General features: G+C 53.3%; 1 protein-coding gene and 1 long non-coding RNA gene across 7 annotated transcripts in view; one reads left to right on the top strand and one right to left on the bottom strand.

Annotated features, from left to right (window-relative positions):
* Positions 1-24,738, top strand: part of DLGAP4 (DLG associated protein 4) — a 136,756-nt gene that overhangs the window by 32,373 nt on the left and 79,645 nt on the right. For all 6 annotated transcript variants that reach the window (XM_082430117.1, XM_082430119.1, XM_082430113.1 and 3 more), the window contains exons 2-3: positions 19,340-20,411; positions 23,326-23,567. In XM_082430117.1, the coding sequence (XP_082286243.1) occupies positions 19,413-20,411; positions 23,326-23,567 (1,241 nt within the window). In that variant the 5' untranslated portion in view covers positions 19,340-19,412. The remainder of the gene's footprint in view (positions 1-19,339; positions 20,412-23,325; positions 23,568-24,738) is intronic.
* The window catches only part of LOC309645382, a 180,343-nt gene continuing 157,331 nt past the window's right edge, over positions 1,727-24,738 (bottom strand). Inside the window, exon 3 of the long non-coding RNA XR_014254847.1 lies at positions 1,727-1,950. This is a non-coding gene — a long non-coding RNA (uncharacterized lncRNA). The remainder of the gene's footprint in view (positions 1,951-24,738) is intronic.

Genomic DNA, 24,738 nt, shown 5'->3' with positions numbered 1-24,738 from the left:
CATTAAGAGCAAGGGTTCTGAACTTAGATGGCCTGGGTTCGAATCCCAGCCCTACCACAGACAGGCTCTGTGACCTTGGGCAACTTCTCATCTGTAAAATAGAGATGCTGATAGTATTTAAGTGCCATGTGGGGCTGTCAGAGGTTAAAATGAGTTAGTATATATGCTAAAGTGCTTGAATCAGAGTCTTAACACATGATGGGTCTGTTTAAGTGTTCGTTACTGTAAGTGTTGTATACACATGGGAGAGAGACGCAGGCCATTTCTGAAAGACCGCATGAGAAATTTCTTGGGGGCTCAGGTGGGAGGGAGACTTCCTAACTTTTGAACACATCCTAGGCGTGTGCTATTTTAATAGTGATGGTGGATGGGCCAGGGAGGCTGGAGGGGGCTGGGGAATTGTTGGACCAGAGCTGATGAGTGTCTAGTCATGCCGAGGATGTGAGGAGGGATGCAAGGGCTAGACTAGGGCGTTGGATGCTGCCACCCTAGCACGGTCTGATGACCTGTTAAATGTGGAAGACAGGGAGAGGGTAGAGTGAGGGCACCCCAAAGTTGGCACAGCCATGTTGGAACATCCAGACCCAAATGGACACCAGACCAGGGGCCTCCATGGAGGGGAGACCAAGAAACCTTGCCAGGCTGGTCCCTGAGAGAAGGGCCCAACTAAGGTAAGAACAGTCCATGGGGCCCAGGGATGCTTCCTCAAAGGTGCTGAGAAAACGACCAAAGCAGATTATGGGTGTCCACGGGGAGGCTGGGGCCGCTGGCCCAGGTCACGGAGGTCACTGCTGGGAGCTGGAACCACAGTGAGGAGCTCACCCCTCGTCCTACCTGTTCAGCCCCTCACCTTGGCGAGGGGCTGGGTGGGGGTGAAAGGTTCACCACTGAAGTCATGTTGGATGAGTCACCTCTGCTCTACAGGGTGCACATGCCCTGTTTGTCTTGGTCTCAGAGCTGGAAGGGGTGACGGGGCACCTATGGGGGGAGTATGGCTCATTGCAGGATGTTCGGATACCCCAGATGGTTCTTGACCCTGGAACACAGCTTTGTAATTACCAAGTCCTGTACCTGACCCTCCCTTCCCATCCCCCCAAGAGGAGGGAACAGGGCTGAGTCCCCTTCACCTAGGGCAGTCAGCTGGCAGACACTAGAATCTCAGACTGTGAGCTGTAGAGACCTTGAAGACTTCCTATTCGAGCCAACCCCCGTGTTGTGCAGATGGAAAAACTGAGGCCCAGAGGCCAGCAGGGGCCAGCCTGAGCTCACATCATGGGTTAAGGGCCCAGCCAGGACCAGGTGGCAGGCTCCGTGCTCCAGCTTGCTGGAGTTGGGGGGTGGGGGGAGTGCAGGGGGGGACAGTGGAAAGCCTTCAGGAGTCAAGTAGACCCCAGTTCGAATCCCAGCTCTGCTACATGCCAGACAAGCCCCTCACCTCTGAGCCCCAGTGTCGTCCTCTTTCAATCAGAATTAATGATGCTTCAGCCTTAGGGTTGTGGGAGGCCCAAGGATACCATGTCTTAAAGAGGCTGGTGATAACAGCAAGGTCCTACAGTATAGCACATGGAACTATATTCAATATCTTATAATAAACTATAGTGGCAAAGAATATGAAAAAGAATACACACACACACACACACACACACACACACACACACATAACTGAATCAGTCTGCTGTACACCAGAAACTAACACAACATTGTAAATCAACTATACTTCAATAAAAAATACATATATTTGGGCTTCCCTGGTGGCGCAGTGGTTGAGAATCTGCCTGCCAATGCAGGGGACACGAGTTCGAGCCCTGGTCTGGGAAGATCCCACATGCCACGGAGCGACTAAGCCCGTGAGCCACAATTGCTGAGCCTGCGCGTCTGGAGCCTGTGCTCCGCAACAAGAGAGGCCACGATAGTGAGAGGCCCGCGCACCGCGATGAAGAGTGGCCCCCGCTCGCCACAACTAGAGAAAGCCCTCGCACAGAAACGAAGACCCAACACAGCCAAAAAAAAATAAATAAATAAATAAAATTAAAAAAAAAAAATAAATAATAATAAAGTCTCTGGTGTGAATAAAGTTAACTTTAAAAAAAAAAAAAAATTTAAAAAAATACATATATTTAAAAAATATTTTTTTAAAGAGGCTGGTGCACAGCAGGCCCCCAGTGAGCGCTGTTACCCCTTAACATGTGATCCTAAATGGTTGTGCACTTCTTCCTGAATTTATCAGTTTATTACGCACCTGCTGTATACCAGGCTCTGGGAGGTAGGTCAGACTCAAGAGCATCTTTGCCCTCAAGGAGCTCACAGGGTGTAGGAGAGAGGAGTCCAGATTTGCTGGAGGGGTGACTAAAGCATGTGCCCCCTGAGGGTCAGAGAAGTACTCCCAGAGGAGATGGCATTCGGGCTGGGCCATTGGCATGAGCAGGAGTTTCCTGGGCAATGAGGGGCAGCGGAGGGACACTCCAGGCAGAGGAAACAGCAGGTGCAAGGTCATGGGCATCTGAACCTCTCGTCTTCGGGGAGCCCCAAAGGACCCTTTATGTGTGGCTTCCGGGCGGGAGGCACGGATCGGGGCACGGACAGCCTAGGAATCAGGCCGAGGGGCTTGGGTTTTATCTCAGTTGGTGTGTTCCTGGAGATCTAGAGACAGGGATTGCAGGGAGATCTTTTGTGAGGTGATCCCAGGAAAGCCTCGCTTGGGGAGTGGAGAAGGGAAGAAAAGGGAGTCGGTAAAGGATTGCTATCTAGGCAGGTGCCGCTGTGGACAACGGGGGAGCCTGGGAGACGGAGTAGAACACACAAGTCACAGTTACCAGCACCCAAGGGCTAAGGAGGCTGGGGGGTTATCCACTAGCTCCCCGTCCATCATGGGTTGAGGGCTACTTCTGGGGGCATCAGCTCCCGGATATTTCCTGCTTGCCTTGCGCCCGGGCTGAGCTTGCTCCTATAGACAGAGTCACAGTCTTTGCAGGAGGCAGCCTTTGGTGGGTGGAGGTGAGTGTCCAGGGGATATGGGCAGGGCTCTGCCAGCATCTGCTACAGGTTTCATCCTTCCGTTGTCTTTTGTGGAAAAGGGACCAGCAGATCCCTGTGCCGGGAAACCCAGCCCCTGTGTGCTGCTTGTACAGCCCCAGCTCACCTTCCCGCAGGCATCCAGTGCTGAGGCTGTGTCCGCTTACCCCGGGTCAGGTCATGCCAGCTCAGAAGCTTTCAGATGACTCCTAGGAGCTGCAGTTTATTATTGTTTTATAAAATTTTGGAATAGATAATATACTCGCCTGGATCAAAATTCTAAAGACTAAATGCAATGTGATATCCTGGATTGGATCCTGAAACAGAGAAAGGACATTAATGGAGTTGGTGAACTACAAATAAAGAAGTCTGGAGTTTCATTACTAGTAATGTACCTACGCTGATTTCTTAGTTTTGACAAATGTACTATTGTTATGTAAAATGCTAACGTCAGGGAAAACTGGGTGAAGGTTATACAGGAACTCTCTGTACTCTCTTTGCAACCTGGAATAATGTAAAATTATTCCAAAATAACAGGCTTATTTTTTCTTAATTCTAAAAAAACATAGTAGAAAGGTCCCCCTCCTACCCCTTCTTCCATCCACCTCATTCCTAGAGTTTTGGTTACCCTTCCACAGATAAGCAAAGATGAATAATATTCTTTTGCCGCTTTTTCAGATGATTGGTACCCTTCTGTGGCAGGTGCCATAGGGGCCCTTCCCTCACCTCACTGTCTTGTTCACATCAACTGCTTCCTCCTGGAAACACCTGCACCTCTCCAGCTGAGGGATTTCTTTCAGCTTGCACAGGGAGGGCGGAGGTGCTGAGAGTTCATGCCCCCAGGCAGCCCTCAGCCTGTGCAGGAGGAGGTGGAAAGTAAACACCCCTGCTCCCTTGGCCCTTGGAGGGAAGACTCTTGAGATGTGAGTTCTCCCTGCCGCGCAGAGTTCCCCCGTGGGCCTGAGCTCAGTTGCCCACAGCTCAGGAACACATCCTTTATTGCTTTTCCTTGCTTCCCACTCCTTCACTGTGCTTCCTAGAATCACCTCCCAAATAGACCCAAATCCTTGGCTAGGGGTCTTCTTCTGAGAGAACTCAAACTGAGACAGGCCCTTGCTGTTTCCACTTACTGGTGCATTTCAGAGAGATTTTCATGTCAGTACTTAGAGCTGCCTCATTCTGCATAGTATTACATAGTGTTCTAGATCATAATTTGCTTATCCAGTCTCCTAATGGACTTTTGAGTTGTCTTCAGGCTTTTGCTAGTACAAACAACGTTTCAGGAAGAACCCTGTGGGGAATTCCCTGTTGGTCCAGTGGTTAAGGCTCCGCTCTTTCACTGCCAAGGACCTGGGTTTGATCCCGGGTCAGGGAACTAAGATCCTGCAAGCCGCATGGTGCGGCCAAAAAAAAATAAAAGAAGAAGAAGAACCCTGTGCACCACCCTCATTTCCTGTGCCTAAGGCTAGGCTGCTGGATAATTCCTAGAAGTGGAATTGCTGGTGGCAGTGGCCTTTGGGGCCCTGCTCTGTTTTTTTTTTTTTTTTAATTTAATTTAATTTAATTTTATTATTATTATTTTTAACATCTTTATTGGAGTATAATTGCTTTACAATGGTGTGTTAGTTTCTGCTTTATAACAAAGTGAATCAGTTATACATATACATATGTCCCCATATCTCTTCCCTCTTGCATCTCCCTCCCTCCCACCCTCCCTATCCCACCCCTCTAGGTGGTCACAAAGCACCGAGCTGATCTCCCTGTGCTATGCGGCTGCTTCCCACTAGCTATCGATTTTACGTTTGGTAGTGTATATATGTCCATGCCACTCTCTCACTTTGTCCCAGCTTACCCTTCCCCTTCCCCGTATCCACAAGTCCATTCTCTAGTAGGTCTGCATCTTTATTCCTGTCTTGCCCCTAGGTTCTTCTGACCATTTTTTTTCTTTTTTTTTCTTTTCTTTTTAGATTCCATATATATGTGTTAGCATACGGTATTTGTTTTTCTCTTTCTGACTTACTTCACTCTGTATGACAGTCTCTAGGTCCATCCACGTCACTACAAATAACTCAGTTTCGTTCCTTTTTATGGCTGAATAATATTCCATTGTATATATGTGCCACACCTGCTCTGTTTTGATGGCGGATAGTCTACAGCTCACCAAGGCCCCCCATGATCTGGCCCCAGGCATCTGCCTCACCACCACACGGACAACTTGCTGTCTCCAAGATTTGCCTATGCTTTTCCCTTCTATGAAATGCTCTTTCCTACACTTTCATCTGTTGAAATCTTTCTGGTCCACAGAGATCTGGCTGAAATGCCACCTCTTCCAGGGAGCCGTCTGGTGCCCCGGTGAGTATGAATCCCTCCTTTGACTGGGCCTCACACTCTGGCTTTGACGCTTCTTGGAATTTATTTTTGTGTTGTCTGACTGTCGTGTGATTTATGCCTCCTGCACTTGGCCACATGCTCTGTAAGGGCTGGAACCGTCTGAGTCACAGAGCAGGCTCCATAAATGTTGAAGGAAGGTCGCTCAGCAGGGCCCAAAATGAAACAGGCTGAGGCAGGTGATCTCTGGGGCCCACCTGCCCACAGTCAGACCTCTGAGGCTGGAGAACAGGGCAGTGTGTCCCTTGGATGACCTTCCCCTGATAGACCTCTCCCAGGAGGGCCATGGTGAGCAGGCAATTAGAGGTTGTGTCCCCTGATCCAAGCTTGGGGCTCTGTGAGCTGGTGGCAGACAGGACGTTGTCACCTGAAAGCTGAGGGGTAGCCCAGGGAGGTGACTGGAGGCACAGGCTCTGGAGCTAAACTGCCTGGGTTCAGATCCCAGCTCCATCACATCCTACCTATGTGACCTTGGACAAGTCACTTCTTTCCGTGCCCTCTGTGAAGTGGGACTAACAATGGGATGCCCTTCCTAGGGCTTACTTGAGGATCCAATGAGAAAATTCATATAAAGTGCTTATGCATATGTAGGAAGCACTTGATAAATAAGCTTCAGAAAGGTTTTGAAAGGCTTTGGCGGGGCGGGGGGTGGGGGGTGTCCCTGTAACAAGCACCTACCAAAAACTTTCCTGGGTGCTCTGCGGCACGCTCTTGCTGAAGCTCACACATACCCTACAAGTGAAGTATCTTAATATTTTGAATTGTGGTAGGATATACATAAAATTTACCATTTTAACCATTTAAGAGTGTGCAATTCAGTGACATTAAGTACATCCACCATGTTGTACAACCATCACCACTATCTATTTCTAAAACTCTTTCATCACCTCTAAGAAACATCTTGCAGCCATTTAACAGTCGCTCCTCACTCCCCCCTCTTCCTAGCCACTGACAACCACTAGTCTACTTTCTGTCTCTATTAATTTACCTATTCTGGATATTTCATATAAATGGATTCATACAGTATGTGGGCTTTTGTGTCTTGCTCCTTTCATTTGGTGTAATGTTTTCAAGGTTCATCCGTGCTGGAATGTGTATCAGTACTTTGTTCTTTTTATGGCTGAATAATATTCCATTGGATAGCAAGTGAAGTATCTTTTTTTTTTTAATTAATTATTTATTTATTTAATTTATTTTTGGCTGCTTCAGGTCTTAGTTGTGGCACGCAGGATCTTCGTTGAGGCATGTGGGATCTTTCACTGTGGCGTGTGGGCTCTTTGTTGTTGTGCACAGGCCTCTCTCTAGTTGTGGCGGCGGGTTTTCTCTTCTCTAGTTGTGGCTTGCAGGCTCCAGGACGCGTGGGCTCTGTAGTTGTGGCGCGCAGGTTCCAGAGTGCGTGGGCTCTGTAGTTTGCAGCACACAGGCTGTAGTTGAGGCGCATGAGCTCAGTAGTTGTGGCACACGGGCACGTTGTGGCATGTTGCCCCGCGGCATGTGGGATCTTAGTTCCCTGACCAGGGACTGAACCTGCATCCCCTGCATTGGAAGGCGGATTTACCACTGGACCACCAGGGAAGTCCCGCGAGTAAGGTATCTTATCCATGCTTCCCAGCTGAAGAAACTGAAGCTTGGAGAGGCCAGCTGACCTACATAAGGTCACACTGCTGGGAAGAGGTGGAGCCAGATTCAAACTCAAGTCAGATGGGATCCAACACCTGCTTTCTTCCTCTCTTAGCACCTCCTGGTGGACAAACGCTCTCCTATCCAACTAGTCCCATTTGGCCCTTCACAAGGGCCCCACACAGTTGGGATAATCCTCTCCATTTTCCAAATGAGAAAACTGAGGTGTGGAAGGAAGGTGACTTGCCTGAGGTCACACAGTGAGTCAGCCAGAACTGAGGGTCCCGGCCCCCACGAGCACAAGTAATACTTTGACATGACAGCCAAGGGGGTTATTGAGGTCCCTCCAGACTCTGATGGAATGGGAAGGGGAGAAGTCCTGCCTTTGCCCCCTTCTTAGCCCTATAGACATCCCAGTGTGACCTTGGGGGCTGTCCGTGGTGCTGATGGGCACCCTCTCTGCAGCTGTGGCCAGCTGTCCCCCGCCATCCATCCCTGAGTGGTTTTTCGGCTTTTGTTCATCAGCAAAAAAATCATTTCTGTTGACCAGCACCTCAGTCAGACTGCTGACTGTCCAGCCTGAGCAACAGGGTGCTGGGGCACAGCAAGTACAGAGTCAGGAGACCTGAGCCCCTCGAAGCTTCCACCTGCTGTGTCACCTGGGGTGAGTCCCAGCCCCTGCCTGAACCCAGTCAGCAAAGTGTATCATGATGAGATTGGACGAGATATGACAGATTCAGTGCTGAACCTCCCACGATTAGTAGGCTTTAGAGAGGCTTCCATGGGCACTGCGGAGGGCGGGACCCCATCCCTATCCCCCTCCCGTCCCATGTAAGCATCATGGGCAACAACCACATGCGGTGATCCAGTTCCAGGCAGTGCTGTCCCAGCTGTCTGTGCTGCTGGAAGTGGTCTCTGTCTGCACTGTGCATATGGTAGCCACTAGCGAAATGTGGCCATTGAGCAGTGGAAATGTAGCTAGTGAGACTGAGAAGCTGAGCTTTCGTTTTTATTTAATTCTATTTAAGTTTAATTGAATGACTAGAGCTGGTCTAGACAGTTGGGCTCTGGGGACACGAGGAAGGGAGAGGGCCACTCAGAAAGTGCCCACAGCCCAGAACACACCCAGCCCTTGTTGGTTCTCGACCTCCAGAGTGCACTGGCCTAGGAGTCCAGAGGCCTAGGTTCAAATCACAGCTGCCACCAACATGCTGTGTGATCCAGGCCAAATCTCATTCCCTCTCTGAGCTTCTAAGTAGCTAAACATGGATGGTGTCCAGCCCATCTGCCTGTGGGTATGTCCTGTTGATAAGGATAGCAATAGTGAATACATGTAGGACACTCACCGTGCCAGGTGTAGTGCCAAGCCATCTGACTATATTAACTCACTTATCTCTCCCAACAACGCTTTTAGGATGCTGGACTCAGGGAGGTTCAGGAACCAGCTCAAGGTCACACAGCACCAAGATTCAAACTTAAGGAGCTTGCCTCCAGAACCCACATTCTCAGCCTCCATATTGCACTGCATGCAGGGGGAGGGCTGTACTCAGTCCTCCCTAGGGCCACTGCAGGGAGTGGCTGGAGCAAGGCAACGAGGCTTGGAGTGCCAAGTGGCAGCCCCCGGTGAGGCCTGGAGGTGGAGGGGAGGGCATAGTCATGATCATCACCCTCTCCTCTCCCCAACTCAGGATTTTCCTAGGTGAGGGTGGGCTGACCTATTAATTCCCCTAGGACTGAGGGGGTCCTGGCTTGGAAATTTGGGGCAGAAGCTCAGATCAGACCTCATTTACTCCATCTCAGCCACAGACACCTCTTCCTTCGCCTGTGTCCCCATGTTCCCTCTTGCATGGGGTAAGCATATGATTCATCCTTTAAACCGTGACACTTATGAGAATGAAACAGGGACTGGCCATCAGGGATTTAGGATAACAGCTAGAATCCGAGTAAACCACGATGTATGTCACCCTGTTCATGCATGAACATTTATGAGTGCCAGCTCTGTGCGGGGTCCTGCTTCTGGTACAGAGGAACACTCAGGACGGCCTGTGATTCCTTCGGGTGGTGGCTCCCATCACTGGGGAACCCAGAGGAGGCTTTACCCCCCACCTGCAAGGTCAGGGAGGACTTCCTGGAGGAGGAGGTGTTTCTTCTGAGCTTCGAGGATATTAACTAGGTAAGGAGGCTAGGGACAGAGCATTTTTCAGGAAGGTTCTAGGGAATAGAAATAAACCAGCCCATCTGGGACCCAGACATGGAGAAGAAGCAAGAAAGGGGAATGAGTTAGCCCAATAATCAACTCCCTTCTCTCCCATTGGGCAGCTCCAGCTCTCTCCAGCTGCTCTCCCTCTGAGGCTCTGTCTGTCCGGCTACCTCATTCGTTTAGCAACTGCTTATTGTGCACCTGCTATGTGATGACTCTGCCCTTAGTACTGGGGATACAGTTGAAAATGAAACAAGCGTGGTCGCCCACCCACGTCTCAGAGCCCAGAGAGAATGGAGAGACAGATATGAATCAAGTGCACAAGGAATCAAGCAGGATAACCGGAAACCCTGTGAGTGCTTTGAAGGAAATCAAGAAGAGGGTCAAGAGAGAGGAGGGTGGGACAGAGGAACCGTCTTGGACACAGGGGTCAGGGAAGGCCTCTGAGGAGGTGATGTCTGAGCAGAGATTCGAATCAACAGAAGTAGCCAGATATGTGAAAAATTGAAAGGAAACATGTTCAGTCAGAGGGAACAGCATGTGTCACGCCCTGTGGCAAGAAAGAGCTGGGGGTGCCGGAGAAAAGATGAATGAGGGGGCCAGTGTGGCTGAGTCAGGGTGCGAGGCTGGGGTTTTGCCTGAGGGCGAGGGGAGACCTTGAAGGGGTTTAAGGGAACTGGGCGAAGCGATTCTATTCTAGTTGGGTTTTTGAAAGGATGACTCTGTGATTCTGCCCCTGTAGTCCCTTTGTTCTGAGGGTCTGGGTCTGTTTCCTTCTACATTTTCTGTGTCTGCCACGCAAAGGTGCGTGCTGAGTGGAGGGTGTGCCTGTGACCTCTGAAGCCCCTGCTGAGGACGGGCAGTTTAAATGGGGTGTGGTCTCAGAGAGGCCCGGTAAGCAGCCCGGTCCGCACAGAGCCCCTCAGCCCGAAATCTGTGCCCCTTACCCCAGAGGAGCTGCAGCACCCGCATCCTGGGCCCCGTGTCCAGAGTTCACCAACAGGATGGGCAGCCCAGGAATTCGGCGTTGAGCAGAGGAGGGGGCCCAAGGTAGGGACAGTGTCAGCCACGTGTCCTGAGCAGCCTGATCCAGGGGTGTCTGCTGGAGCCCTTGCCTGCTCTCTTGTTGACCAAACAACCAGTTGATTGAATGTCATGCTTTTCAAACAGTTGCTATGGACACAGACTTAGGCTGGAGACAATTCAGACCTTGAATCCATCAGGATAATGGAGGTGTCATAGATGGGAAGGATCCTGGAACCTCAGCCTGGAATGTGAGCTCAGGAGTCAGATTGATTTGCACCAGGCTCTGACCCCTACCAGCTGTGAGGCCTAGAGCATGTGACTTTAGCCATTTGAGCTTCTCTCTAACATGGATGTATCCGTTACCTATTTCTGCATAAAAAAAATTATACCAAAACTTAGCAGTGGCTTAAAACAACAAACATGTATTATCTCACACAGTTTCTGAGAGTCGGGAGCCCAGGAACAGCCGCAGTGTGTGGTTCTGGCCCAGGGGCTCTCATGAGGTTGCAGTCAAGTTGTCAGCTGGGGCTGCAGCCATCTGAAGTCCTAACTGGGGCTGGAGGATCCACTTCCAAGTGGCTCACTCATGCAGCTGGTAAATGAATGCTGGCTGTCCGCAGACTGCCTCAGTTCCTCCCCGCATGGACCTCTCCTTAGGGCTGCTTGAGTGTCCTCACAACATGGGGGCTGACTGCCCCCAGGGCCGATGATCCAAGAGAGCAAGGAGGAAACTGTAGCGTCTGTTCTGACCTACCTCAAGTTATACTCGGTCATTTCCACAATATCCTGTTGGTTATACAGTCAACCCTGTTCATGCTGGGGTGGCTCTACATAAGAACATGAATATCAGGAGGTGGGATCACTGGGGTGTATGTTGGAGGCTGGCTACCACAGTGGGCTCATCATCTCCACCAGGAAGAGCTGCAGTGAGGATTAAATGAGCCCACAAATGGGAAGTGCCTGGTATCCAGTAAGCACTCAAGAAAGGGTCACTTGGATTAGCGTGAGCTGAAAACTAACCACCCCGTCGCTGCCTCACTTTCTTCATCGTTTCTGGGCATCCCCAAGACCTTCTGCCACTTTTTCATTTAGCAAAAGCTTGATGAGTCTCTACTGAGTCCAGGCCCTCTGCTGGGTGCTACTGACACAGCAGTGACAAAGACAGATCCTGTCCCTGCTATCCCAGGTTCCACTGGACATAAATCTGGGTGATACAGAAGAAAGGGCTGGCAGGTAAGGGGCTGCTTTGGACGGTGGTCAGGGCCGGCTTCTCTGCGGAGGCAGCCTGTGTTGCTGAGATCTGGATGAAGTGAAGGAGGAGACACGTGGTCAGAGGCGGGCAGAACATTTCAGGCAGATGCACCAGTAAGGGCAAAAGCCCCAAGATGGGAGTTAATGATCCGTGTTCAAGGAACAGAAGGGAGGCCCAAGGGAGTAGGGGCAGGAAATGAGGTCGGGAAAGCAAGAAGTAAGAAGCGTAAAAAGATTGGCTTTGAGTCTCAGGGCCATGGGAGTTTAAATCATCTAGGTGAGATCCAATGGGGGCCTGGCCCCGGGCAGGGCAGTGGAGGTGGGGAGAAGTGGTGGGATTGCGGGATATCTTGAAGGTGGAGTTGTTTTTGAAGGATTTGCTGTTGAATGGGATGAGGGGGTGGGGTGAGAGAAAGAGGAGTCAAGTATGATTCCAAGGTTTCTCTCTTTTTTTTTTTTTTTTTTTTTGGCCATGCCACACAGCATGTGGGATCCTAGTTCCCCGACCTGGGATCGAACCTGTATCCCCTGCAGTGGAAGCGCGGGGTCTCAACCACTGGACCACCAGGGAAGTCCCGATTGCAAGGTTTCTGACCTGAGCAAGCAGGAGGATGGAGTTGTCACAGGCTGAAGTGGGCCAGACTGTCAGAGGAACGGATCAGCGTGGGTGGGAGATTAGACATTCGATTTTGGACCCATCAGATATCCAGGGCGAGATGTCAAGGAGGCAGTTAGAGATATGAGTCTGGTGTTTGAGAGAGAGATTGGGCAGAAGATGTAAATTTTGGAGTTGTCAGATATAGGTGGTGTTTAAAGCCACGAGTCTGGATGCGATCAGCAGGAGAGGGTGTGTAGAGAGAAGCAAGGAGCACCCAGCTCCTCTGGCATTTAGAGGTCAGAGGAAGGGAAGCCAGCAAGAGATAGAGCATGTGTGGCAAGAGAGGTGGGAGGAGGATGGGAGGGGTACCCAGAGATGAAGTCACAGTGTAACACAGCCTGCCTCTCTCTACCTCCACCCCTACCCCAGGTAGCATCAAGGTCCTGGAGGCCCCACAGAGCCCATCCTTCCCTTCCACACGTCATCCCTTCAGAGGCCTAAGGCAGTGCCTCTATCCTCCACGGACTTCTGTTTGGCCAGAATGTTCAGCCATGCCACCCACATCATTGCCAGCCTTTCATCACTCCACTCACTCTCCCATGTCCCACTCTAGCTGTCTCTCTCTGTCTTAACAGCAGGGCTCAGCATTGAACAGGACTATCCCCTCCCTTCATTTAGACTCTTTCTCTGTTAATGCGACCTTAGACAAAACCAGCCTTTTGGGTAGCACCAAATTCAGATATAGGTAGGAAATAGTAAGAGATCTGGGCTGGTTAAAGGGAGGGGCTGTGAAGAAGGGAAATGGGATTGGTAATGTCTGAAAAGGGGTTTCGGGTTAGATCAGCAAGGGTCTTGTTTGCCACACCAAGGAGTTTGGACGGAGGAGGGAAGAGGATCCAGAGAAAGTTCTAGATTAGGGAAATGGCTCAATCAAGTGAGTTTTGCTTCACGAAGGGCCATGCTGGGTTGTGTTCTTGACCTTGTCCCTGATTAGCTCTCCCATGCTCACTGGCCAACTCTGGCTCCAGGGTGAGCTGGCGTAGGGCAGGGAGGCCCCGCTCTGTGCAGATGGGGGTAGCGGCTGCAGACACAGAGGCTCCGTGGAGCTGGGAGGGCTCCTGGGGAGGCAGCTGCTCTGCTGGTTCCTCCACGTTTCCATGAGGGCAATGAGGCTTATATTAATGAGAGGTAATTATGGGCACCCGGATGGGCCTAAGTATAGCTCAGAGACAAAGGCAGTGCAAGGCAGCCAGCTGCTTCCCCTGCAAGGCTGAGGCCTGCCTATTTTAAGACTTCCCCAAGGTGAGGCTCCTGCCACCGCTGGGTGTCGGGTGACTGAGGGGTTGGCACCCAGGGTTCCAGGAATCCTGACCAAGAGACCTCAGAGGGAATCTGTGTAGCCAGATGCCCAGCCCACCCTCATGCAGACCCTCTACCACCTAGAGGTGGAAACTGAGAGGGACCAGAGAGAGGGACCAGTCCAAGGTCACAGCAAGTACAGAGCAGAGCCAGAGTTTGAATCCGGGTGCAGTTGCATGCACTTTCCACTAAGCTGTGCAGCATCCTGCGCTGGACACCTTGGCCTGCCCCCAAGAAGCACAGTGAGGTGAGGACTGGAGCAGGACTGATATTTATCAAGCACCTAGAGGCTTTCTGTATGACATCACAATTAATCCTCATCATAATCTTGAAAAGTAAAGATCCTCATACCCATGTTACAGAAGAAGAAACTGAGGCTTAGGAGGAGTAATTAAATCACTGAATGTCCCGCAGTAAGGAGAGAAAGAAGTAGAACCCAGTTACACCCTGTCTTAGGGTCAGATTCCCCAGGAAACAGACTCTGAGGTTTGCATGGGAAGTCTCTTGGGAACACCTGTGACAGGAGAGGAGCGCAGGATCGGGCAGGGGGAGGAGCTGAACGGAGATGCAGTTGCAACAAAGGCCTCAGTTAATCCCAGGGGAAGCTCTGGAGCTGGGATGGCCCATTTGTCCTGAATTGGACAAGGAGGCCAGACCTTGGGGCTGCACATCAATCAATTCCTAGACACAGGCTGCCCCTGGGAAGAAGCGTCACCTTGGGTGAGGCATCTCCCTTTGGCTGAGAGCAAGTCTTAACAGGTACCCAGCTGTGAACTGTCAGAAGCCAGTGCCCTTGGCAGCTGGAGACGTGAGTGTCTCAGGCCTGAAGCGAGGCTGAGGCTGGAGAAGCTGGCAGAAACCAGAGCACGCTGGGTCTTTTGGACCTCCACTCGTCACTGAGGCACCTCCTCATGCTGCCCCACCCTCCTCACCCTCTACTCCTCAGCTGGCAATGCAGCCCCAACACGGTCCCCTTCCTTTGCACACCCTCTAGTTCAGGAGGGCCAGTGGGGTTCAGAGTAAAGAGCCCTGGGTTCCAGGCTGGAGCGACCTTGCTGTGAGGCCTCATGCTGTCCCTTCCCCAGGATGACACTCTTTGTCTCGCAGTTCCTTTAGCTCCAGTAGGCCACGTGGCTGGAGCTGAAGTTTAGAGGTCTGCAGAGACTAGCTCCCCAATGGCCTTGAATGCCAGGCTCAGAGTCGAGCGTTCGTCCCAAGAGCCATGGAAAGCCACTGAAGGGAAAGAACACTATTGCTTTGGCATTTTAGAAATATCACTCCAGCTGCAATTTGCAACCTGGATTGTAAGGGTCTTAGAGTGGATGCAGAGAGACCAGGGAGAAGGCTGGTGTGATTTTCCAGGTGAGCGGTGGGAGTGACATAGGCAGAGGATACAGAGAGGGGATGGCATCAGAAAATATTAACTGAGGCAGATTCGCTGTGGCTGTCGTAGTTGGGGTTCCTCAGAAGCATGACCAAGATAAAGATTCAAGTGCAAGTACTTTATTTGGGACCAGGCAGCACAGTGTGGGAGGGGGGAGATAAGGCAGAGAAGGGAGGCGGCCAATGAAGGGAACATTATCAGGCAAGTGATCTCTGTGCACAGCTGGAGCTCCATCCCACTGAGGACTGTGGAGCCCATTCCTCAGTTGTTCCACCCAAGGGGGGAAGACCTGGGATATTTATACACAAACTCCCCAACAGTCAGCGGCTGAGAGCTGCAGCCTGATGGCATGGGGCAGGTGGGTAGGGTGGGTAATTCTCCGGCGGTTCCTGCCAGCCACGTGTGAGCAGAGCACACTCCAGCTGCTACAGAAAACACCCCCTCCCTCTGGCAGGGATGCAGATGCTGACAGTTGGAAGTCAGCCTGTTGGGCACAGCAGTGATGAGGCCACAGGAGATACGGGTAGGGTACCCACAGCCACTGCTGTGGTGACCAATTGGACATGAGGTCTGTATCAGGCTCTTGTTGAAAGACACAGAAACCGAACTCAGACTTAAGCAAAAAGTCTCTTAACTCTCATGTCGGAGACGTCAGGCAAGATCTTGACAAAGGACTCAAGGCTGACACTCAGACAAAGATAGCAGCCCTAACAGGAAGGAGGGCACTTCTTTCCCAAGAGTTCAGCCATAATCCCAGGGCTGACTCTCATTGGCTAACAAGGATCCTGTTCCCATCTCTGAGCCAGTCAGTACTCAGGGATGCAGGGCTCTGATTGGCCAGGCCTGGGTCATATGTCTACCCCTGGGGCTCTGGCATAGGACTGGCTCCACCTGGACCACAGGAACTGAGCCTGAATCATTTTCCAGGCACAGTGGGAGCTGGTACAAGGGGAAAGACAAGGAAGGTCAGGAGAGGGAAGAATTCATGGAGGTGCCAAGGTGTCTGGCTTGAGCCCCTACTGGGTGACATTGAAGCATTTTACTGATAGGGGGAATACTATGGGCCTTCCCAGAGCCCTGGGATGCACCGGCATTTAAGGTGGGGTAGAAGGATAGACACACAGGGCCCCAGAAGTCAGAGACTATTTTAACAATGAGGATCCAGTCCCAGGAAGAAAAGCAGTTGGGAGGTCACTTGTGGTCATTAAAGTTTCTAGCTGGTATCTAGAGGTCTCCCTGAGGCTGGCAGTCCCCACTCGCCCTCCTTTAATCCCAGAGGCACCTCCAAGGCAGGGACCTGTCTAACTCCTCCCCCCACAAGCCAAGCAAGGGACCTCATCATCAAGACCACCAGGACTGAGGGCAGGGTTTGTCCCCCAGGGAATGAGGATGTGCCAGCACTTCACAGTTCACCAAGCACTTTCCTACACCCTCCCTCGCTTCCTCCTTTGGCCCCAGTTTGGCCCCAGATGCATAGTCTGAGGCTCAGGGAGGGCCCAGGTTCCCATGGTCCTCCTGGGGCAACTCTGGATTCCTGGGGTCGGGAGTGCCTGGCATATGAAATTGAAGCCAGCTTCTCCCTGGGAGGGCGGGAGAAGGTGCCCTGGACTTGGAGGAGAAGTGTTGTGTGCACTTCTGGGGCAGGGCTCTGCAGCTATCTTCTGCTCCTGGCGACCAGCCCTCTCCATCTCTGGTATTTCTAGGGAGTCAGGCCCCTGCCAAGCCAGCGAGCCAGAGGGCTGTATTTGCAAACTCTTCTGAGTTTTCAGTATCATTGGCCTTACTTGAGTGGGCATCAAGGACATATTGCTGCGCACACAGTTCTCCAGCTGGAGAGCCAAGGAGGCTGGCCTCTGAGTCCAGGGACACTGCAGCCCTGAGGGGATGCAAGGAGGCCAAGAAAAGGCCAGGAGCAGGAGGGATATGAGGGTGGTTTTGCATTTGCCTGAAATTGTCTTCAAGAAGAGGTTTGCCCAGAGGGAGCTGCTGCGGGCTGGAGTGGAGGAGGATACTTGACAGTCTGGGACACTGACCGGGTGGCTGAAGTCTGAGTTACCTATTTCACCTTGGCTAGAACTGCTTCTCTCAGCCTCAGTTTCCCCATCTGTAAAATGGAGATAATGGTCCCCCACCACGTGTGGCTGTTGTAATGAAGATAAAAATGTGAGTCGGCAGACTCCCTCTCCAGGCTGGGGATAAATGCTCTGACAAGTCGCCTGGTGGAAGCAGAGATGCTTCCGAGGTGGCTGTTTAGCCACAAGGACCATTGCTAAAATGCTCTGGACTTCAGGAGTGGGGTCCATCAGGCTCCCAGGGGCAGGGAGAGGCTCTGGCAGAGAAGGGGTAGAATTCCAGCCAGTGGACTCTGCAGATGTCTCAGGGCTTAGGAAGCCTTGGGGCACATTTGGTCATGAAAATGGCTAGGTCCAAGGAAGTAATTCTCAGATCCCTGAGGGTCTTAGGGCCAGCAAGCTCCAGGTGACAGTTGCAAGGCAGCTGTGCAGAGGGATAGGAAGAGCTGTGGGTCTCAGCCCTGCCTCAGCTACTGAACCCACTATGTGATCTTGGGTAAGTTCTTCCCCTCAGAGGGCCTCAGTTTCCCCATCTATAAGATAGGGGTTTCACCTAGGCCAGTGTTCTTCATGCAGTGTTTGGTGGGGTCTGGGCTTTGCCTTAAGAGCTGCCCTGCGGGGTGGGAGTGTGTCTCGGACACCTAAACTTATGCTTGGTGTATGAGTTTCCTATTGCTGCTGTAACAAATTACCACAAACTTAGTGGCTTAAAACACACAGATTTATTATCTTACAGTTCTAGAGATCAGAAGTCTAAAACGGGTCGCAGGGCTGCATTCCTTCTGGAGGCTCTAGGGGAGAATCTGACTCCTTGCCTCTTCCAGCTTCTAAAGGCTGCCGGCATTCCTCGGCTCATGACCCCACATCACTCTGACCTCTGCTTCCGTCACCACATCTCCCTCTTTGACTCTGACCCTCATGCCTCCCTCTGACGAGGACCCATGTGATTAGGTTGTACCCCTCCAGATAATCCAGGCAATCTCCCCATCTCAAGATCCTTAACCATATCTGCAATGTCCCGTTTAACATGTAAAGTATCATAATCACAGGTTCTGAGGATTAGGACTGGGCATCTTGAGAGCCATCATTCTGCCTCCCGTACCTGGCTTCAGCCAGAGCCTATCCACTCTGGCCCAGCCCCTCTGAGATATCCTCTGTCCCCAGTGCCCTTGGCCTCACTTGCTCTGTTCCAGCCGTACCAACTCCTTGCAGATCCTCAGCACACCGGGCACACAGGCCAGACCAAGCCTTGGGACTCCTCCAAGCATGGCTAGTGGGGTCCAGGGCTAAGAAAGCTTGCTGACCGCCCCCCTGCCCCATGGTACAGATGGGAAGACTGAGGCCCAGAAAGGAAAGGGACTTGCCTAAGTTTGAGACTGGCATTTCCAGGATGATTCTGGCTGGAAGGCCCATTTTACAATAGAGAAACTGAGGCACAATGGCTCCACCTACACGCCACCCTGAGGATATGCTCCTGCTATTGACTTGCTGGGAACTCTGTCCCAGGCCAAGTGTCATTGATTCATCCCAGTAGGAAAGGATGGGCGGATGGGCTTGTTGGCCTCTCTGATGGCTGCAATCCCCAGCCTCTAGCCCAGGGGTCACACTCAGTAGACTTTTGTTGAGGACAGAGTGGGTTTTTACAGAGGGTTTACATTTGACGTAAGGATTCTTCTGCTAAAATAGAGTTGGACAGTACTGCCCTCAGACCTGGGTAAGAGGGGCCCCGGCCCCAGGCCCTACTCTTTAGAAGGCCTCTCTGGCCCTCTCTCAACCTTGTTGTTCCCCACGAGGCAAGGAATGTTCAGGGGCCAAGGGAACATGCCCACCCAGCGCCTACATCCCCCTTTCGACCACACTCTGCACCCTGGGCAGACCCCAGCCTGGATTTCCCTGCCCCAAAGACCCCAGGCCTGCTTCCAGGGCCAGCACAGATCCTCCCATGGTGGCCTACACTGCCAGTGGGACCAGCCCTAGGGCTGAGTGGTGGCTGTTTGGGGGGCATGTGGAGTGAGCTGGGGGTGCACGCATGTGGGGGGCTCCTCGTGGTGAGGAACAGAGTCAGAGACTGGAGGAAAATGGAGGGCAGGCAGCTTCCTCCTGACCACATGCTGCCATGGAATTCGGAGAAGACCAAGAAGTCTGAGTTCGAACCTGGCTTTCCAAGTTATTGTGAAAATATGTTCGTCAAGGTAGGAGACTAGAACATATATTGTTTAACGTTTTGCTAGCCTGAGATGTCGCTTTTATTTATCAGTATGGTATGTGGGTCTCCATTTGTACTTGTGATTCCCGACCCACAATGTTAAGGGCAGGCCAGGAGTCTTCAGAAATCCTTCCAACCTTGAGATCTGCAGGGGTCTGGCTGACCTTCCCTGCATCGTATCCCCTCCAAATCCAGCTGACACCTGTCTGTCTTCTCTCCCCAGATTAGCTGCTGCCCGGGAGAGAAGACCCGGGCAACCCGCTAGGGCGACGGCCCCTGCCCCGAGGGCCGGGATCATGAAAGGCCTCGGTGACAGCCGCCCCCGCCACCTGTCCGACAGCCTGGACCCACCACACGAGCCCCTGTTCGCAGGGCCTGATCGCAACCCCTACCTGCTATCGCCCACGGAGGCCTTTGCCCGCGAGGCGCGCTTCCCCGGGCAGAATGCTCTGCCGGGGGACGGGCTCTTCCCGCTCAACAACCAGCTGCCACCACCAAGCAGCACCTTCCCCCGCATCCACTACAACTCCCACTTCGAGGTGCCAGAGGAGAGCCCCTTCCCCAGCCACGCCCAGGCCACCAAGATCAACCGGCTGCCCGCCAACCTCCTGGACCAGTTTGAGAAGCAGCTGCCTATCCACCGCGATGGCTTCAGCACTCTCCAATTCCCCCGCGGGGAGGCCAAGGCCCGGGGCGAGAGTCCTGGCCGCATCCGCCACCTGGTCCACTCAGTCCAGCGGCTCTTCTTCACCAAGGCGCCCTCCCTGGAGGGCACGGCAGGCAAGGTCGGCGGCAATGGCGGCAAGAAAGGTGGCCTGGAGGACGGCAAGGGCCGGAGGGCCAAGAGCAAGGAGCGGGCCAAGGCTGGGGAGCCCAAGCGGCGCAGCCGTTCCAACATCTCGGGCTGGTGGAGCTCCGACGACAACTTGGATGGTGAGGCTGGCGCCTTCCGCAGCAGTGGCCCAGCCTCTGGACTGATGACACTAGGCCGCCAGGCAGAACGCAGCCAGCCACGCTACTTCACGCACGCCTACAACACCATCAGTGGGCACATGCTCAGAGCCGCCAAGAACAACACCGCCGAGCTGACCGCCCCGCCACCTCCGCCGGCACCCCCGGCCACCTGCCCCAGCCTTGGGGTGGGCGCTGACACCAACTATGTCAAGCGGGGCTCCTGGTCCACCCTGACCCTCAGCCACGCCCATGAGGTCTGCCAGAAGACCTCAGCCACCTTGGATAAGAGCCTGCTAAAGTCCAAATCCTGCCACCAAGGTCTTGCCTACCATTACCTGCAGGTGGGTCCCTGCCAGGGTCAGGGTAGTGTGAAAGATTGTGGGGAAGGCACCAGTTTGAGGCCCAGCTCTGTTACAGATTGACTTGGAAAGTTGTTTCACTCAGGCCTCTGTTGACTCACCTAGGAAATGGGTGGCTGGTGGTATCTTGCTAGTAAGAGGATTCCTTCCACTGGTCATGCCCTCAGCAGACATTGATTAGGACCCTTTTGAGACCGGCCCTGAGTAGGGACCAAAACATGTCCCTTCCCTTTAGAAGAAAAATATGGAAGCTGTGCCTTCTATCCCCTCCTAGGACCAATTGCATGGCATTCTGCTTGCCAGCCTCCTGCCTGGTACTGCCCCCAGACTGGGGGCTCCTTGAGGACAGGGACCATATCTGGTGCAGCTCTGTGTCCCCAGGGCCCAAGACAGGGTCTGTCATACAGGAAGTGCTCAAGAAACATGAGAGGAGAGAGGGGTAGATGAACAGATGGACACTTGAATGAATAGAGTGAGAAATAAATAAGACATAGTCCCGATCATCAGGATGCTGGGAGAGAAAGACACATGAACAGACATTCCTGTCAGCATGAGCAGAATGTGATGGAGATGAGCAGGGCGACTGCAGGAGCCCCGAGGCACTAAATCAGTTTGGGGGACTAGCTTTTTTCTTTCAAACACTAATGTTTATTGAGGCACTTATTATGCACCAAGGCTGCACTCCTGGAAAGTGGCAGAAGGCTCAGAGACATCTCTGCTGCTACACTCGTGCTGGGTCTCTCAAGGGCAGCGTGAGTGGCTGAGAACTGGGTGGCTCCCGGGACCAGAGCCCAAGCTGTGGGTGAAAGTTACAGGAAGTAGATTTCGGTTCACCTGCAGATGGAAGGGGCTGCTTCAGTAGGTAGTGAGTACCTCATCCTGGAGGGCGTGTCAGCACAGGCCTGGCCAGCCTTTGGGAACACATTAGATGCATTTTGAACCGGATGAACATCAAAGTCTGACCTGAGTTCTTGTCATTCCATATAAAATTCCAAAGACAGTGAGACTATGGGGGGAGGAGGCTATTTTTTTCAATAGGAGGGAAATGAAATCTAGGCAGTATTTTATATATTTAAGGCTTTTGTGGCTCTCAATCTACTTCCTTAGCTTAGAAACATCAGAGGGGGTGGTGTGTGACCTAGCTCCCTCTCAAATGATATGGTTTGGTCTGATCGCGTGAAAATGCTTCAGAAACACCGTGAAACAGTGGTCCTGCAGGCCCTGGAGTGGTGCTGCCTGCTTGCTCAACAGGAAGTAGGTGGGTAAGGGCTGGGGAAGCCACAGGTGTGGAGCAGGGATATACAAAGCCACCTTCCCAGGGGACAGGTGGAGGTAGGAAGGATGGACTAGCAAATGGTTTGGGGTAGAATGTGCAGGTCCTGGTGACTGGCTGGGCAGTCAGTTGGGGAGGAAGTTGTTAATGGGAAAGCTGCAGGGTGGGGGGGACCTGGGATGGGAATCCCAGGCAGGGACCCTCCCTCAGCCAAGAATCAGCCACTGGCAATGTGGGAACTGAGAAGAACATGGTCTCTGTGCAGGCATGGTGATGTGGGGAGTGTGGTGTGCACTTGTGGGCATGGCGAAGAATGGGTGTGCTGTGCACACTGAGAAACATGTGTGCCTGGGTGTCCGTGGTGACGTATAGACCCAGGGAAGGTGTGTGCTCTGTATGTGTTGAGGCGGGGACACGGTGAGGAGGGGCAAGTTGAGATGCGTCTGCGGCGCAGTGGTGGCTGGTGTGCACGTGAGGAGGTGTGTAAGCTCTGTGTCCACATTGTGCGCTCACTGAGGGGCGGGCACATGATGAAGTGGCTGGGGAGAGGGGTGCGTCCTTGGGGAGAGGGGTGTGTCCTTGGGGAGAGGGGTGCGTCCTTGGGGAGAGGGGTGTGCGGGGAAGGGGCATGCTTGCTCTCTGAGGTACATGTACATGGCACGGCGTGCTCACCCTGTGCTCAGGCTGAGGTACGTGTGAGTGCTGAGATGAGCGTACTCCATAACGAGGTGAACGTCCACTGTGTGGACACATCGGTGGGTATCAAGTGAACAAGGGTGTAGACAGTGTGTGCTGCCCCAGAGCAGCTGGCAGAGCCTGGCCTCAGAAGGGCAGGGGAGGTCCCCTCAGTTGGTTTCTGCCACTGTAACCACTGAGGACCAGGGCTGCCCTCACAGCTGTGACCTTACTTACCCTTATCACAGCCCCCTTCCACAGATGGGGTCCCTGGAGTTCAGATGGGAACACTGGGCCCTTTTTCCAGCTCACCACATGGCTGCCAGACCCCACAAAGCCCTTGTGCTCTCTGTACCTCAGTTTACCCACCTATAGGATGAGGAATGTTGTTTGGCCCCAAAGACCTCACCCCCGAACTGATGTGCTAGGGTCCCCTGACTCATCCTCCCCCACCATCCTAGGGTGCAGGGACCTCTCTCAAGCCTGCTGTTCTTATCTGGGCAGTGGGATCATAAGCCATCCACTGAGATAGCAGGGGAAGTAATGGGAACACAGGGGTTGCTCAGAAGGGTGGCTGCAGTGGAAGCCGTTGTGATCATTCTGTCTGGGCGGTTTTGCTGGGGCACACTCAGCCTGGGATCCACGGAGATCTGAGGTTGGAGAAGGCCACATAGTGAAGCTGCGGCAGAACTGGCTCTGGAACCCAGGTATTCTTCCGAGCCCCGGCTCTGCCCTGATGATGGGTGCCTTTAGTGGCAGTACCCAGCACCGAAGGCCGAATTCCCCGAGGTGGGCAGCGAGGGAGCTTCAAGGTCCTGGAGATGGGGGTTCTAGCGTGCAGCTCACTCCCCAGGTGATGAGCCCGAGGCTGGGTGGCCGGCGGCGCGCTGGGGGTGTGCGCTGCCCTCCCCGAGCCACCCTTGCTGAGGGCTGCCCGCCCATCCCCAGGTGCCCGGAGGCGGCGGCGAATGGACCACCTCGCTGCTGTCCCCGCGCGAGGCGGACTCCACGGGCGAGGGCCCCATCCCGTGCCGGCGAATGCGCAGCGGCAGCTACATCAAGGCCATGGGCGATGAGGACAGTGACGAGTCCGGCGGCAGCCCCAAGCCCTCCCCCAAGACGGCGGCGCGGCGCCAGAGCTACCTGAGGGCCACGCAGCAGTCGCTGGGAGAGCAGAGCAATCCCCGCAGGTGAGCGCACAGTCCCGCCCCCTAGGGTCGCGCCCGCAGGCCAGCCCTGCCCCCAGAAGCCCCACCGTGGGAGAGCCTCTCCCAAGTCCAAGTCCCGCCCCAGGAAGCCTCTGCTCACCAGCGAGTCCGGCCCCCTGGGAACCCCGCACCAGAAGCCCTGGCCACCTGTGAGTTCTGCTCCCTAAGGGGACCACTCCCTTAAAGCGAGCCACGCCCGCAGGCTTATCCTGCTCCACTGGGGCCCTGCCCACCTGTGAGCGCTCCTCTGGGAAAGCCTCTTTACACTCGTACAACCCTGGCTCACAGGCAAGCTTTGCCCTCTAGGTGAGCCCCTCACAGGTATGCCCCACCCCTGGGAACCTCGCCTTCCTCCTCTTCAGCCGCCCCGCCCGGAGATCCCAGCCCCACAGTTGAATCCTGCCCTCCAGCCTCAGACCCAGGTGAAGCCCCGCCCCCAATGAGCCAGGCCCCCTAGGTGAACCCTCCTTCCGGTTAGCCCCCTTCCTGAGATCTTCGTGCTTAGGTTGGCCCCTGCACTTTGATGAGTTGACTCCGGAGAGCCCCGCCATTTGGTGAACCACCCCATAAGCCCCCCACAGTTAAGTCCTGGCCACAGGTGAGCTTTATCCTTTGGTAAATCATAAGGGGAGTCTCTCCAGAGTGTTTGGCCCAGGTAAATCCTGCCCCCGGGAGCTACATCCCCAGATGATTTCCACTCGTACAGGGGAACTGCCCCAGGAGACCCTCTTCTTCAGGTTAGAGAACCCTGCCCTTAGTGAGCCCACCCCTTGTGCCAGCACTGACCAGGGAAGGCCAGAACCCCCTCTGCCAGTGCCCCTGTAATTGACCCCTGAGTTGAGCTCCGAGATTGGGGATGAGGGAGGATCCAGAAGTCAAAGGGAGATAGACAGCCTTCACCAGTCCCATCACCCGGCCTGGCATTCCACCAATGGAGCCCCGTCCTGTTGCTTTAAGACTGGGAAGAGTTAGTGAAAGTGTGGAAAATGAAACACGTGCACACAGGAAGCAACAATTAACATGTTAGAGAGAGAGTGAGCCTTTCACATGCAGAAGTCACCGTGGGGATTAGAACAGAAAAGAATGAGTGCAAAACAGGTGAAAGTCGGTATAGGTGATTCAGAACCCACTGAGGAAGAGAAACAAAAGCAAG

The sequence above is a fragment of the Balaenoptera physalus genome, assembly GCF_965194825.1.
Source record: "Balaenoptera physalus genome assembly, chromosome: 16".
NCBI classification, from domain to species: domain Eukaryota; kingdom Metazoa; phylum Chordata; class Mammalia; order Artiodactyla; family Balaenopteridae; genus Balaenoptera; species Balaenoptera physalus.
Note: the sequence above shows the minus strand (reverse complement) of the source record. Positions and strands in the feature narration are given on the sequence as shown.